This window comes from Callithrix jacchus, chromosome 11 (assembly GCF_049354715.1).
Source record: "Callithrix jacchus isolate 240 chromosome 11, calJac240_pri, whole genome shotgun sequence".
In the NCBI taxonomy this organism is placed as follows: domain Eukaryota; kingdom Metazoa; phylum Chordata; class Mammalia; order Primates; family Cebidae; genus Callithrix; species Callithrix jacchus.
The window spans coordinates 96,218,036-96,234,546 of record NC_133512.1 but is presented as its reverse complement, the minus strand read 5'-3'; the positions used below and the strand labels follow the sequence as shown (position 1 = coordinate 96,234,546).

Here is a 16,511-nt window from a genome sequence, read left to right as displayed (position 1 = left end):
TTTTCTAACGTGCTTAAAAGATTGTCATTGTAACAGTGCCTGTGCCCGCTAGACCATTTCCACTCAAAATATGGTCTGAAAACCAAAGGCCCTTAGAGCCCCTGGGAGCTTCTTAGCATCTCAGATCCCACCCCAGATCTCCTTAGTCAGCATCTGCAGTCAGCAAGAACCCCAGGGGAGACTGACGCATGGTAAAATGTGGTATCCATGTATTGGTTTGGTTGGGCTGCGGTAAGAAAGTACCGTCATCTGGGTAGCTTAGACAACACAAACTAATCCCTCTCAGCAGTCTAAAACCAAGGTGTTGGCAAGGTCTGTTGCTTCTAGGAGCTGTAAAGAAATGGTCAGTTCCAGACATGTCCCCTTGGCTTGAAGGCAGCCATCTTATCTTCTCCCTGGAACTCTTAACGTCGTCTTCCCTTTGCATACATCTGCCTCTGTGTTCAAATTCCCCCTTTTTGTAAGAACATGAGGTACAGTGGATTAGGGCCTACCCTAATGAGCTCATCTTACTAATTATCTCCACAGCAACTCTTTTTCCAAATGGGATCACATTCTGAGGTCCTGGGGCTAGAATTTTACCTTATGAATTTTGGAGGACATGATTCAACCTGAAACAGTCCTACTTTGTACTGAACTATTATTAATATATAAGGCCAGCAAATTTATTTTATTTATTTATTTATTTATTTATTTATTTTGAGACAGAGTTTTGCTCTTGTTACCCAGGCTGGAGTGCAATGGCGCAATCTCGGCTCACCGCAACCTCCGCCTCCTGGGTTCAGGCAATTCTCCTGCCTCAGCCTCCTGAGTAGCTGGGGCTACAGGCACGTGCCACCATGCCCAGCTAATTTTTTGTATTTTTAGTAGAGACAGGGTTTCACCATGTTGACCAGAATGGTCTTGATCTCTTGACCTCGTGATCCACCTGCTTCAGCCTCCCGAAGAAGGTCAGCAAATTTATAACATCAGCTCACTGAGGACAACCAAAGGCCATCCAAATTACTTTTACTCTTAAAAATAGTTTACTTAGGTCAGGAGAGTTGTTATAGACACACTGTAGCAACATGCATTGATTTTTTTTTTTTTTTAGACAGTTTCGCTTTTGTTGCCCAGACTGGAGTGCAGTGGTGAAATCTTCTGTTGCCCAGGCTGGAGTGGAGGCTCACTGCAACCTCTACCTCCCGGGTTCAAGTGATCCTCCTGCCTCAGGCTCCTGAGTAGCTGGGATTACAGGCATCTGGCACCACACCTTGCTAAATTTTTTTTTTTTTTTTTTTTTTTTTTAGTAGAGATGGGGTTTTACCGTGTTGGCCAGGCTGCTCTCAAACTCCTGACCTCAAGTGATCTGCCTGCCTCAGGCTCCCAAAGACGTGAGCCACTGCGCTGGCCCTGATCTATTTTTGAGAAACCCACACACACCAGGTTCTCTTGGGGATCTTGAGTCCTCATGTGACTTTCAGGCTCCTCCACCATCATCAAACTGAAGGGACACAGTTTATTTGCCGTTTTCTTAAAGTGATACACCCAGGACTGACCATGACATCACAGGTGCGATTTTAGCAGCACCAGTCATTCTGGACCACCGCTTCTCTTATTCATGGTATTGGCCTTTTCTTAGTTGAGGCTAGCATCATGTTTTCTCTTTCTCTCCTATTTCTCTCTCATAACTCAGTGATCTTACTGGATTTTTTTTTTTTTTTTTTTTTGAGATGGAGTCTCAATCTGTCACCCAGGCTGGAGTACAGTGGTGCGATCTCAATTCACTGCCTTCTGGGTTCAAGCAATTCTCTGGGCTCAGTCTCCTGAGTACCTGGGATTACAGCCATGTGCCACCACACCTGGCTGATTTTTGTATTTTTAGTAGAGACAGGATTTCACCATGTTGGCCAGGCTGGTCTCGAACATCTTACCTCAGGTGATCTACCCACCTCGGCCTCTTGAAGTGCCAGGATGACAGGTGTGAGCCATTAGGCCTTTTAATTGTTTTTCCACATGTTTCTGCACAGCTGCATTTTCCACTCATCGTTCCAGACCCAAGTGCAGGTGGCGTCATTCCCATTGCTCCGGTCTTTCCTTGGCCCTGTCCCTCAGGCTCTCCATTCCTTTGAGTCTGATGTTAGTTCCACTCAGTGGATGTGACTTCTATGTCTTCATCTTGTCTTGGATAAAAATGAGGACCAGGACAAGGCCCTCTCCTTCCCTGGTGACTTCATTTTGTGAGTTCCCTGAGGGGACTGTCCGGGATGCCTGTAGGATTGCCTGTCCAGCCCTCCTTTCTCGCTGTTTTTCCCCTTTTCCATGTGATTGCAGAGGTAACAATGATGATTTATTTTGACTCCATTTTCTGGCCCCAGTTGGTGAACCCGGGGATAGGCACCTATGGCAAAGCTGGGCCAATGAATCTTTTCCGGCCAATATTTCACCTTGGAAAACGTAACGTCCCACCAGTTTCTCCCTGGGTACTTCCTATAAGATACGCTGATGTCAATCACATTTCCCACTAAAGAAGTGGAAACAAGCGTATTTGCAGAGGAAGAATCATGATCGTGTAATGAGCCTTCTGTCTGAATACTTACTGCATGCCAGGCACTGCTCTGCGCACCATGAGCAGACATGTTAATTCACTGAAACTTCAGAGCCCTTGGAGGTAGGTTGATATTGCTGTTATTACTTTTCCGAGATGTAAAGACAAAAGCAGAGATGGAGAGTATCCAGACGTCAGTCAAGCCTGTAGTTGTAATTATTCCTTGAGGCTACAGCTGCTGTAGCTGCTAGGTCCTGTGAGACATCTGAGTCGGTTCACAATACATCTCTCTGTCCTTCCTTCCTGCCTGCCTGCCTCCCTTCCTCCCTCCCTCCCTTCCTCCCTTCCTCCTTTCCTCCCTTCTTCCCTTTCCCTCTTCCCCCCTTCCAGAAGCAGTGGTGTAATCTTGGCTCACTACAACTTCCCCTCCCGGGTTCAAGCAGTTCTCTGCCTTAGCCTCCTTAGTAGCTGGGACTACAGGTGCGCACCAGCACATCTGGCTAATTTTTGTACTTTTAGTAAAAATAGGGTTTTGCCATATTGTCTAGGCTGGTCTCAAATCCCTGACCTAAGGTGATCTGCACACCTCAGCCTCCCAAAGTGCTGGGATTACAGGCATGAGCGCCGTCACACCAGCCACACCTCCCTTTCTTTTGCTAAAGTTAGCTCCAGTAAATTTATTTAATTTACAACCAAAATATTTTAGAATATAACCAAATAATATATCAATCTAAATAATAATAACTAATACTATTAGAATTCCAGAATTCAGCCTCTTTGTTTCCCTCATATGCACAAATAATAAATAAAATATTTTTGGGCTGGGGGGATGGCTCATGCTTGTAATCCAAATACTTTGGGAGCCTGAGGCAGGTGGATCACCTGAGGTCAGGAGTTCAAGACCAGCCTGGCCAACATGGTGAAACCCCATCTCTACTAAAAATATAAAAAATTAGCCGGGCATAGTGGCACACCCATATAGTCCCATTTACTCAGGAGGCTAAGGTAGGAGAATCACTTGAACCCAGGAAGCAGAGGTTGCAGTGAGCCAAGATCACACCATTATACTCCAGCCTGGGCGAAAAAGAGCAAAGCTCCATCTCAAAAAAATAAAAATAAAATAAAGCATTTTTGTCAAATATTCAGAAGAAATCCAATTAGACCATATCTACCACACTTTTTTGTTGCAACAGACTCCACAAATATAAGAATAAAGCTGGAGTTTTCTCTGAAGACAGCACAATAAGGTTAATGTACACCTTTCAACTTGCAAGCTTAATAATTCATTTTTATCTCTTCTGCCATGGCGACAGCAAAAAAAAAGAGAAAACTAATTCATTTTTATAACAGAAGCTAATATATGAATATAATTTGTGTTTATACTATGTTTAAAATAGAACTAAGACTATCAACACAGTCTCAGGACAGAGCAATTATTACTGACAAGAAGGGGGAAATGATTCAGAAAATTCTAGAACAACATAAGATGTTAAATACATTTTTGTGTTTTTAGATGTACTGTCATCTTATTACCATAATTATCCCTGGAAGGTGTAAAGGGTTAAAAAGATGCAAATAAGGAAAAGTGTTTGAATGACTTGGCAAAACATCCAAGGCATTTAGATGGATCTTTTCTTCTCATTGTTTCTGCCTGCAGGTGTCTTCAAAAACGTTACCCAGTCCGCCTCCCGACTGCCAGCATTGTCATTTGCTTCTATAATGAAGAATTTAACGCCCTGTTTCGGACCATGTCCAGCGTCTGGAACCTCACGCCACACCATTTGCTTGAAGAAATTATTTTGGTAGATGACATGAGCGAAGTTGGTGAGATAGAAAGCTCATCCTCTAATCTACTTTGGTTGCTGCTGTTGTTGAGATGGAGTCTTGCTCCACTACCCAGGCTGGAGTCCAGTGGCACCATCTCGGCTCACTGCACCCTCTGCCTCCTGGGTTCAAGACATTCTCCTGCCTCAGCTTCCCAAGTAGCTGGGATTATAGGCACACACTACCATCCCCGGCTAATTTTTGTATTTTGAGTAGAGACGGGTTTCAGCATGTTGAACACGCTGATTTCGAACTCTTGAACTCAAGTGATCTCTCCACCTCAGCCTCCCAGAGTGCTGGGATGTAAGCCACCACGCCCAGCTATCTAATCTACCTTGAACGTAGTGCACTCCCCAATGGCACTTGAGTATTTTGTACAAAGAATCTTTTTGGTGGGTACTGGGGCAGGTACTGCACTAGGGGCCCTTGGCGCATGGTGGACATGTGAGGTCTGGGCTCTTGGCAGAGGGATAGAGGGGCAGTGCTTCCACAGCATAAACAAAGGGGCACCGTCCACATCCTTAGAGATACCTTCAGGGAGAAGTGACGTGTCAATTGACATCTGAATGGTGAGTTGGAATAATCCAGGTAGAGAGGAAGGGAAAGGTGTTTTAGGCAGCTCAAGCAGCATTGTAAAGGCCCAGAGGCAAGAGAAGACACAGTGAGCTTGAAATACATGCTACCACATTATGTGTAGTTTATGCATGAGTACAGAGTTGCGGGGGTGAGGTGAGCGGAACCAGAGTTATGAAAAGGGAGCTCCCAGCCTGGCCCCGTGGCTCACACCTGTAATCCCAGCACTTTGGGAGGCCAAGGTGGGCAGATCCCTTGAGCTTAGGAGTTCGAGAGCAGCCTGGGCAACATGGCAAAACCCCATCACTTTAAAAAAGTGTGTTGGGGGGAACTGCTCATAAAAGGCATTGCTTGAATTTTATCTTGAGGCTATGAGGAGCTATGAAGGGCTTACTGCAGGAAAATGAGATGATCTAGGAATTCCATGAAAGAAGTGGAATCGGGCCCACTGCAGTTCAGTGTGTATTCTTCCATGCTTACTGGTTTTAAAGAATCATGATACTAACACTAGTTAGCAACACTTAGAATTTGAAATTACTTGTCTAATTTACAACGGAGTGCAAACCTTCAGCAAGCCAGCAGTACCCAAGCAATAATGTCAATACTGGGTAAGGTTCAGGCTGAAAGTCTTCCCAATCCACTGTAAACGTGACCCACTATGAAATCAGAAGCAAAACGAGGAGGAGGAGCAGTAAGAAGAATAGGCAGAGGAAGCAGCCATCCCTGAGGTTCACCCTCTGGGAAGTGAATCTAGGTGACTCCTGAATGTGACTCAAGTCACTGGCAGTTGTGTGTTGGAACTGTAGAGGCTGGCCAGGCACCTGTCATAAATAACACCATTTTTAAGGGGGTCACCAATATCTGAGGTCACAAGACTGTTTATTTCTAGCCTTGTGCATGGGAAGAGTGTGGAGTGAGGGCCTGGCTTCCCTGCTGCCCACGTCACCCACGCTGCCTCATCTGCTCAAAAGAAAACTTATGGTCAAGAAGTCACTGGGAAAGCCACCAGCAGAGGACAGAGTGGGATAACCTGACAGACTGTGGAATTCTAACTTCTCACCCAGAAGTACAAGGATTCTGCCATGGGGACACCATGCCAGGAATGACCATAGGATGGATACCTTGCCCAGCCTTTCAGAACCATGAATTTAGAGACGTATCTGGTATCTTAGCTTGGCTGTTGTAACAAAACACCACAAAGTGGGTTGCTTAAACAACAAACATTTATTTCTCAGAGTCCTGGTTGGAAGTCCAAGATCAGGGTGCCACCAGGTCCAGTTCTTACAGAGGGCCTCTTCCTGGGTGATGGACAGCCATCTTTCCACTACATCCTCATGTTGTGGAAAGAGCAATCTGGCTCTATGGCCCAGTTGTGCCCCTGCAAGGCCCCACCCACAGATACCATCATATTGTGGGTACTCTGAATTTTTTTTTTTTTGGGGGGGGACTGAGTTTCACTCTTGTTACCCAGGCTGGAATGCAATGGCACCATCTCGGCTCACTGCAACCTCTGCCTCCTGGGTTCAGGCAATTCTTCTGCCTCAGCCTCCTGAGTAGCTGGGATTACAGGCACGCACGACCATGCCCAGCTAATTTTTTGTATTTTTAATAGAGATAGGGTTTCACCATGTTGACCAGGATGGTCTCGATCTTTTGACCTCGTGATTCACCCGCCTCTGCCTCCCAAAGTGCTGGGATTACAGGCATGAGCCACCGCGCCTGGCCCGGTACTTTGAATTTTAGTGGGGACACAAACATCCAGGCCATAATGTGTGTCAACCTTCTCACAGGTTCATCATACATCGTGGCCCCCTTCATAAGAGATGAGGGGGTCGCTGCTGCCAACATGTGGGTATACTGCCCAACCAGACACCTCTGCTTCTCCTCCTCAATCTGAGCCTTTGACCCACGGGAGCCTCAAATGCAGGAGCAGGGTGTTCAAGCCTCGGATGGAGCTCCGGGTTGACTCCTTCCTGCCTTTAATTCACAGTGACTTCGTCACGGGTTTAAGGGCAGTTTCTTTCCCAGCTGACACCCACAGGTACTGCTGATAGACTGCTCAGCGTTGGGGAGCAGCACCAGAGGCCCAGGCAGCCGCCCGCACTGAGTTACAGAAACAGCCTGTCCAGGACCTGATGCCGTTCACTTTTCCCATAGTCCTGGTCCCTCTAGACCGCAAGCCAGCAACATGAACATCTAAAAAACCCAAGCCCTCCGCTTCCTAGTCAGTGACTGCTGCTGCCTCAATGCCTTTATCTCCTCTAGGGCCCGGCTCATGGCATCCAACTTCTCCCTCCTTCTGCTGCCTCCTACATCCTGGATGTGAGCTGAGAGAATGGATGAGCATCATGTTCCTGTTGGAACTCTAGTATGAGGAAGAAATATATCACCCAGCACAGAGCCTGGGACCCGATAGTCACCCGATAGTCTGGAGACCTTTGAGCTGAAATGTTGCCCAGGCCTGCAGGTGCAGCCTGTATGCCTTCCTCTTTCTAAAAACGAGGAAGGAGATCCCTTCTGCTGGGTTACCATGAACCTGCTCCTGTTGAACCTGCTCGTGGCCCCAGATTCCTGGGACTTGGAAATTTCAACCTCAGGCATCTGCATCCATCTCACCGGCTCCCAGCCTCCTTTATCATCATATTAACTTCCAAATATTAAGTGACTATCGGGTCCCAGGATCTGTGCTGGGTGATATATTTCTTCCTTGTGATAGAGTTCCAACAGGAACATGATGCTCATCCATTCTCTCAGCTGAGGAACTCTCCTAAAAACGACTATAAAGTTAGAAGCACAGATAGTAGCAAAGCCAGATTGCGCCAAAGCTCTGTAATGCATGATTTTTCTATTAAAATGTTAATAGTGATTTACTAAAATAGAGGTATCCAGTAGAACCACAGAATAATAGTTACAGGGGTAGGCATGGTGGCTCACACCTGTAATCCCAGAACTTTGGGAGACCGAGGTGGGAGGACCCCTTGAGGCCAGGAGTTCAAGACCAGTCTGGGCAATATAGCAAGATACTATCTCTACAAAAAATTTTAAAATTAGCCAGATGTGGTAGTGCATACCTGTAGTCCCAACTACTCAGGATGTTGAGGCAGGAGGGTTGCTTCATCCCAGGAGATCAAGGCTGCAGTGAGCTGTGATCATGCCACTGCACTACCAACCTTGGTAATAGAGTGAGGCCCTGTCTCAACGAAAAACAAAAAGAAAAATATTTACAGTTGATTTTAATAGTGAATCACTTTTCTTTCTCTCCCTTAAATAGAATAAAAATTCTCTTTTTTTGGGGGGGTGGGGGCGGAGTTTTGCTCTTGTTACCCAGGCTGGAGTGCAGTGGCACAGTATCAGCTCACTTCAACCTCTGCCTCCCAGGTTCAAGCTATTCTCCTGCCTCAGCCTCCCAAGTAGATGGAATTACAGGTACCCACCACTATGCCCGGCTGATTTTTGTATTTTTAGTAGAGATGGGGTTTTGCCATGTTGGCCAGGCTGGTCTCAAACTCCTGACCTCATGTGATCTACCCACCTTGGCCTCCTAAAATGTCAGTGGCGTGAGCCACGCGTCTGGCCCAAACAATTCTTTTAAAGTGAAAGCTTCTGTGGATTAGCATGGATTTTAGGAATAAGTCATAACGATGATACACTGTTTTAATTTCTCTAGTTGCAGTTTATACATTCGCATGTGTTGAATATTTTTCCAGATGATTTGAAAGAAAAACTAGACTATCACCTGGAAACTTTTCGGGGAAAGATTAAAATAATAAGAAACAAAAAGAGAGAGGGGCTGATTCGAGCCAGACTGATTGGAGCTTCTCATGCTTCAGGTAGGAACATTCCTGGGACCAGAGCCAGGGACGGTCCAGAGATCTCCCCTTCCAGACATCATGCTTCCGCGGGGAGCCCTTCTGTGTCTCTGTCTACTTCACCAGAAGAATGGAAATCTATTCCAGCCAGAGGAGCCTTTAATCTTCTTTTGCCTCTGAAAGCATTCTGCTTTAAAATGTCAGTTTGCTATTTTGGGTTGAAGCTATTCTTTAGCAAGGACCATAATGTCAGCACCTCTCACAGGCGGAGTTCCCGAGGACCAACTCTGAGATGGAGTTTCAACCACAGGGGACCCACTGGGAGCCACAGGAGGGAGGACAGGAAGACTGGGGGTAGAGTGGGCAGGAGGGAGCTGCAGGCTCATCCATGGGGTCCTCTGAAGCCAGGGCCCCACAGTGAAATGACAAGGGAAAGAGTTTATGGGGCAAGGGATAGGAGAACAGACGAAAAAGCGTGAGCTGACGCTTCTGGTCTGAAACACGTGGAGGAGGAGAGAAGGAGGCTTACTTTGAAGAGTTTCAGACAGGGTGCAGGGCTCAGAAAGGCTCAGTGGGCTGGCGGAAGCCCCAGTTTGAAAGTTGCTCGTCAGCAAGGCCTGTACTGGAACCAGGTGGCACATGTCCAGTTCCTCCCCACCACCCACACACTGTGCTTAGTCACTGGGTGGGAGCACCGTGGGAACGACATGACCTTGGCACGGGCTTCAGTAGATCCCAAAGCTTTGGCAGTGGGAAGTGCTCAGATCCATCCCCCGCAGCAAGTTCTTGTGAAGGGACATCTGAGCAGCACACTCCCAGGGCTGCCACCGAGAGCCATTCAAAGGGATCCAGATCCAGGTAAGGAGACCAGGCATGGACCAGTCACTGGATATGAACACCGCAGATATGACCTTGGAACATGGTAGCCGTGGCTGACCAAGGGCAATCCTGGGGAGGCACCCTGTTGTGAGCCATTGGCTGTCAACACTGCTGGGCGGCTGAGTCCCAGGAGCATCTGAGCAGCTTGCTAGAGGGTCCATGCCTCCTCCAATCACACCTCCTGCCACACGAGGGGAATGTTGACAGAACACTGAGCTGGAACCACAGGAGGTGAATCATAGTAAGGTCATTCCTCAGGCTGCGTTGCAAGCTGATAAAACGGCCCTGCTCCTTAGCAGGAGACACCTGCTTAAGAATGAAGCCCAAAAAGAACAAAGTGAAATTGGATTCTCTTTTTCCGTGTTGGCCTGACCAGTGGAGACATTCTCTTATTTAACTACAAAGATAATACATATTCATTGTCCAAAATTCAAGAGAAACCAATATGGAGTACGTCTTTTCAGACCCTCATTTTTATGCATATATATTATATACATACACAGGGTTAAGGATTTTTATTTATTTTACTTTTTTTTTCTTTTTGAGACAGTTTCCCTCTGTCACCCAGGCTGGAGTGCCGTGGCTTAATCTGCAACCTCCGCCTCCTGGGTTCTAGTGATTCTCCTGCCTCAGGCTCTCAAGTAGCTGAGATTACAGGCACCTGCTACTACGCCCGGCTAATTTTTGTACTTTTAGAAGAGATGGGGTTTCGCCATGTTGGCCAGGCTGGCCTTGAACTTCTGGCCTCAAATGATCTGCCCACCTCAGCCTCCCAAAATGCTGGGATTATAAGTGTGAGCCACCGTGCCCCGCCTGGGACTTTTAAATATATGGAATCATACTATCTGTATTGTCCTGAGACTTACTCTTTTATTTTTAATTTTTGGAACTTTTCCCATGACAGTACTTAAGACTTACCTCAGTTTTGAATTGCTGTGTTGAATGACATTTCATATGGATTCTATTTTTTATTTTTATTTTTTGAGACAGAGTCTCACTCTGTCGCCCAGGCTGGAGTGCAGTGGTGTGATCTCAGTCTCCTGCCTCTGCCTCCCCCAGTAGCTGGGATTGCAGGTGGATGCCACCACACCCAGCTAATTTTTTGTATTTTTTGTAGAAACAGGGTTTCGCCATGTTGGCCAAACTGGTCTTGAACTTCTGACCTCAAATGATCCTACCTCCTTGGCCTTCCAAAGTGCTGGGATTACAGGCATGAGACACAGCTCCCAGCCCATATGGATTTTACAATTGATTGTCGTAACTTGGTTAGCCATCTCTGAACTGGTGGTTTTTCTTTTATATTATTACTTCAAAAATGCAGCAGTTACAGCTGGTGAACATAGATCTTTGTGCAAGTGTGTGATTGATTGTGCCTATGAGATAAATTCCTGAAAGTGAGATTGCTGGAGAAAAGAATTTTTATTTTAAATTTTGAAAGATAATGCCAAATTTTCATTGAAAAGTTTGTACCAATTAACAGTCTGATCACATTGATAAAGTGCCCTTTCTCTGCAGCCAGAGCTGAATATGACCCACCTTTCAATGTTCGCCACAGTTGGCCAAAACATAGGCCATCTTTTCTTTTCTTGGTATTACCGGCTGTTGAATTTTTTTATATTTTCATGGATTGCTTACAAATCATTTTTCTGTGGATTTATCTGTTCATATCCTTTGCCAATTTTTCTAATGTGTTGTTTATCTTTTTGTTATTGATTCAACGTGTCCTTATAACAGAAATTCTATGTTATGAACACTGAGAATATCATTCCTCAGGCTACAGCCTATCTTTTCTTCTTCACCAGGATGTCTTATGTTGAGCAGAATTTTATTTATTATTTACTTATTTATTCATTTATTTTGAAACAGCGTCTCACTCTGTTGCCCAGGCTGGAGTGCAGTGACACAATCTTGGTTCACTGCAACCTCTGCCTCCTGGGTTCAAGTGATTCTTGTGCCTCAGCCTCCTGACTAGCTGGGATTACAGGTGCCCACCAGCATACCTGGCTAATATTTTGTATTTTTAGTAAAGACGGGGTTTCACTGTGTTGGTCAGGCTGGTCTTGAACTCCTGACCTCAAGTGGTCTGGCTGCCTTAGCCTCCCAAAGTGCTGATATTAAAGGCGTGAGCCACCTCACCTGGCCAGAAATGTTTAAGTGTTTAAGTTCACCAAAAAGCCCACTTCCTCCTGCTAGGCACAGAGCTAGACTGAACTTCCTAGCCTCTCTTCAATGGGAATAGCCTTGTGACTAAGTTTTGGCCGTGGGATGTAAGTGCAAGTAACGTACCATTTCCTGACCAAGGCTCTTAGGAAGCCGGTCTGTCTCCTCCACACTCTTATTTCCTGTTCTGGCTGGCTGGGGCAGAGACAACTAAGTGACTTTGGAGGCTATGGGTTGAAGAGCCTCTGCCAGCCTGCATCCCCGAATGACCACGTGGAGGGCTTCCCCAGTCAGGAGCACCTGCCCTGGTTGGCTGAATGCGTAGAGATGAACTTCTATTGCATTTGCGCCATTATCATTTTGGAATCTTATTATAATAGTAGCTGGCTTTAACTTAATTTTAAAAAACCAAATGTATTAATATTTTTTATTTATGATTTTTGGTTTTTGTGTCCTGTTCAAGAAATTCTTCCTTATGCTGAGATCATGATGATACTCTTCTTTCGTTTCTTCCACATGGTAACAAAAAATTTGCCTTTTACGTTAACCTGTGAGTCTAGCTGGAGTTGGTTGTGCTGGGAATGGTGTAAGTTAAGAATGTCATGTCAGTTTTTCATAATGAATAGCCAGTTTCCCCCACACCGTTCATTGAATCGTCCACCGTTTCTTCACTGGTTGCAATGCTATTTCCATCATTTTATTAAATGTCTGTGTATTCCTGGGTCTATTTCCAGCATCTCTTCCGCTCTATGGTTATATTTTTGTATTTCTCGGCTAATGACGCTCTCTCTAGATTAGTACAACTTGATAAGATTTGTAGGTGAAATCTTTTCACTTCATTCTGTGAAAGTGTCTTAGCTAGGATTTTCTTATCAAGTTCCAGGAAAAATGAGTTGAGATTTTCACTGGAATTTATAGAGATGATAGATTAAAATGGTTAAGAATTTACATCTTTTTGATAATAAATGCTCCCATCCATGGACATTTATTTTGCTGTTATATTCTTTTGGTGTTTTGTCATTTGCTCTATAGATATCATGTGCAAAGATATTTCTTTTTATCTTGATTTTTTTAGTTGCTGTTTTTAAAATTGTGATTTGGGCCCCTCCTGTTTTATTACTGGTATATAGGAATGAGATCTTTTGGTGTATTTGATCATATAAACAGAAACCTCAGTAAACTTAATTGTTAGTGATTGATGGGTAGAGTCGCTTGCATTTTCCATCAGCTGAAGATAATTTTCCTTCTACCTCTCTAATGTTGATTAGAAGTGGCAGTAGCAGCCATCCTTTCTGCTTTTGACTTTCATGGGAATAATTCTGACGTATCATTTAGTTGCTGTGTTTATGTGTATTAGTGTCCTAGGACCGTTACAACGACGTATCACAAACCAAGTGGCTTAAAACAACAGAAATTCCCTTTTTCCCAGTTTTGGAGGCCAGAGTCCAGAATCAAGGTGTAAGCAGGGTGTCACTCCTTCTCGGACCTGCAGGGGGCGCCTTCCCCACCTCTTCAGCTTCTGGCTGTGGCTGCCAGTTCGGGCTGCAGAGGTGTCACCTGCGGCTCCACCTCTCTGGTCAAATGTGTGTCCGTGTCTGTCTCCCCGAAACCTAATCTCAGAAAGACACCAGTCGCCTTGAGTGAAGGGCCCGCCCTACCCCGGTGTGACCTCATTACATCTGCAAACATCCTGTTTCCAGATAAAGACACATTTTGAGGTTCCTGAGGTTAGAACTTGAAAACTCTTTTTGGGGAACACAGTTCAACCCATAACACTACGATTTGGATTGTTTTTGTTTAAAAGGGGAGTCTTATTATTTTTTTTATTTCGAAAATTTTCAAGCCCACATAATACCCATAGAAACACTCCCCTAGAGTTGCTAAGTATCTCACAGCACCCACTCCACACATGTGCTCTCTGCCTCTTCTCACTCCGCACACACACATCGCATCTATGTTCAAGAGTAAGGTACAGACTGGACGCGATGGCTCACACCTGCAATCCCAGCACTCTGGGAGGCTGAGGCGGGTGGATCCCTTGAGGTCAGGAGTTCAAGACCAGCCTGGACAACATGGTGACACCCCATCTCTACTAAAAAAATACAAAAATTAGCTGGGTATGGTGGTACACGCCTGTAATCCCAGCTGCTCCGGAGGCTAAGGCAGGAGAATTACTTGAACCAAGGAGGCAGAGACTGCAGTGAGCCAAGATCACGCCACTGCACTCCAGCCTGGGCAACAGAGCAAGACCCTGTCTAAAAAATAAAACATAAGATGCATTTATGATCTTCGTTGTTCGTACTGTGTTCTTATACTTTTCACTTTACCGGATTCATAGAACAAATTGTATGGTTTTCTCTTTTTTCTAAAAATTTACATAAGGCAGAGATTAACCATGTTTGGAAGCTTACAGAGAATTGGCCTATGAACTGCCCAGGCACTGGTGTCTTTTTTGGTTTCCTCTTTAATTCGGATTTTTTTTTTAAGGACTGAATTTGAAAGTTTCCAAATAAATTTAAGAGATTTTTAAAATTATCTTTTAATTGTTTATTACTATGTAACTGTATTGTGGTCAGAAATTTGAAATTTGTTGTGTCTTAAGATGGGTCAATTTTTCAAAATGTCTATGTATATTTTATACTTTTTTTCTTTTTAAGACTGGTTCTTTCTCTTTCACCCAGGCTGGAGTGCAGTGGCGCAATCAGAGCTCACTGCAGCCTCGAACGCCTGGGGTCAAGTGATCCTCCCACTTCAGCCTCTCAAGTTTTGGAATTTCGAGCATGAGCCACCATACCCAGCTAATTGGTTTTTTTTGGTATCTTTAGTAGAGACAGGGTTTCACCACATTGACCAGACTGGTCTTGAACTCCTGACCTCATGATCCGCCTGCCTCGACCTCCCAAAGTGCTGGGATTACAGGTCTAAGCCACCGCACCAGGCCAACTGGCTTATTTTTTTAATTTGTGGTAGAGAGGGGGTCTTGCTATGCTGCCCAGCCTGGTCTCAAACTCCTGGTCTCAAGCAGTCCTTCCACTTTAACCTCTCAAAGTGCTGGGATTATAGGCATGAGCCACCATGCATGGCCCTTCTATGTGAATTTTAAAAGAATGTCTATTTTTTCTTTTTGGTTGTAGGTTCTGTGTGTGTGTGTGTGTGTGTGAAAATTGTGTTGTGCATTTCTTTGATATGCTTACTGATGGAATTCGACTTGATTTCTAAGTCTCTGAGAGTTGTACTGTGGCTGTGGCTTCAAGCCTTCAGCTGTGGCTGTGGAGGTGTGCACCTACTTCTCCTGGCCCCTTTGCCAGCGCTTGCTATCTGTTGCCCTGTCTGTTCCCCCCACCCCAATTGATGTAGGCGGCTGCCTGAACCAGGTGTGCTCCTGAATCACAGTGTGGGATCTTGCGTTCGGGCAGGTGGGCAGCAGCCAGCAGACCTTCATTAATGGGTCCGAGTATTCACTCATCCATCAAGGATTCGTCTGTCACTGACTGTTTGCTACTCATGTACATTTATTCTTTTTTTTCCATTTTTATCAATTCTCTTGAGAGGCAAACTGTGCCCACAGAGCATGGAGATGGGTTTTCACATGACATTTGTGTGCGCGCACTCCTTTGGAGCCGGGTCGTCTTCCTGGGGAGCTATTTGCATTATTTCAAAGTGATGCTGTATCTCCCATGGCACCCGCCATGATGTGTTCCATGCCTTCCCTGACCTTTTCTTTTCTGTTTTGGAGATGGAGTATCACTCTGTCACCCAGGCTGCAGGGGAGTACAATGGCGCACGCTCTTGGTCCACGGCAACCTGCACCTCCCAGTTTCAAGCAATTCTCCTGTCTCAGCCTCCTGAGTATCTGGGATTATGAGTAGCTGGCATGTGCCACCACACCTGGCTAATTTTGTATCTTTAGTAGAGACAGTGTTTCACCATGTTGGTCAGGCTGGTCTTGAACTCCCAACCTCGTGATCCTCCCACCTTAGCCTCCCAAAGTGCTAGGATTACAGGCATGAGCCACCACACCCGGCCTCCCTGACCTTTCTCTTCCTGCCTCCCTCACCCACCCCTACCTGCATGGGCCTTACTGCCTCTCTCCCAGCCAGAGCCTCTGCATGTGATTGGTTTCCTCTGGAATGTTCTTCCAGGCATCTGAGTGACCTGTTATCTCACTTTGTTAAGTTCTCAAACCAAATGCTGCTTTATCCGAGTAGTCTTTCAAACCACCCCACATATAAATAGCAGACCCCTCTTTCTCTCTATCACTCTTACCCCCCATTTCTTTCTCTTTGTAATTCTCATCACTATGTGTCCATGTCTCTGGGCCGGTTGTGCTGTCCACATGGCTGTTGAAGCCACCACAGATTGCGGGAGCTGAGGTGGAGAGCCTTGGGGAATGCTGTGCTGCCACAGGGCTTGAGGAGACTGCCTGAGATGCAGCAGATAGCTAACTCCATGGAGGAGAACGGGAAGGCAGGGGTTTTGCAAAGAGAAGAAAGAGAATGTTACAATCAGATGGCTTGAATCTAAAGAAATCTACAATCAGTTGGCATGATTTTTTGTGTTTTGTTTTTTGTTTTGTTCTTGAGATGGAGTCTTGCTCTGTCACCAGGCTACAGTGCAGTGGCACAGTCTTGGCTCACTGCAACCTCGCCTCCCGGATCAAGCGATTCTCCTGCCTCAGCCTCCCTAGTAGCTGGGACTACAGGTGGTGGCTCATGCATGTAATCCCAGTATTTTGAGAT

At 45.6% G+C, this 16,511-nt stretch overlaps 1 protein-coding gene across 3 annotated transcripts in view; it reads left to right on the top strand.

Moving 5' to 3' along the window:
* Window positions 1-16,511, top strand: part of GALNTL5 (polypeptide N-acetylgalactosaminyltransferase like 5) — a 66,046-nt gene that overhangs the window by 24,741 nt on the left and 24,794 nt on the right. For 2 of the 3 annotated variants that reach the window (XM_035254334.3, XM_078343428.1), the window contains exons 5-6: window positions 4,185-4,351; window positions 8,632-8,754. In XM_035254334.3, the coding sequence (XP_035110225.3) occupies window positions 4,185-4,351; window positions 8,632-8,754 (290 nt within the window). The remainder of the gene's footprint in view (window positions 1-4,184; window positions 4,352-8,631; window positions 8,755-16,511) is intronic. The other variant, XM_078343427.1, reaches the window with a different exon arrangement.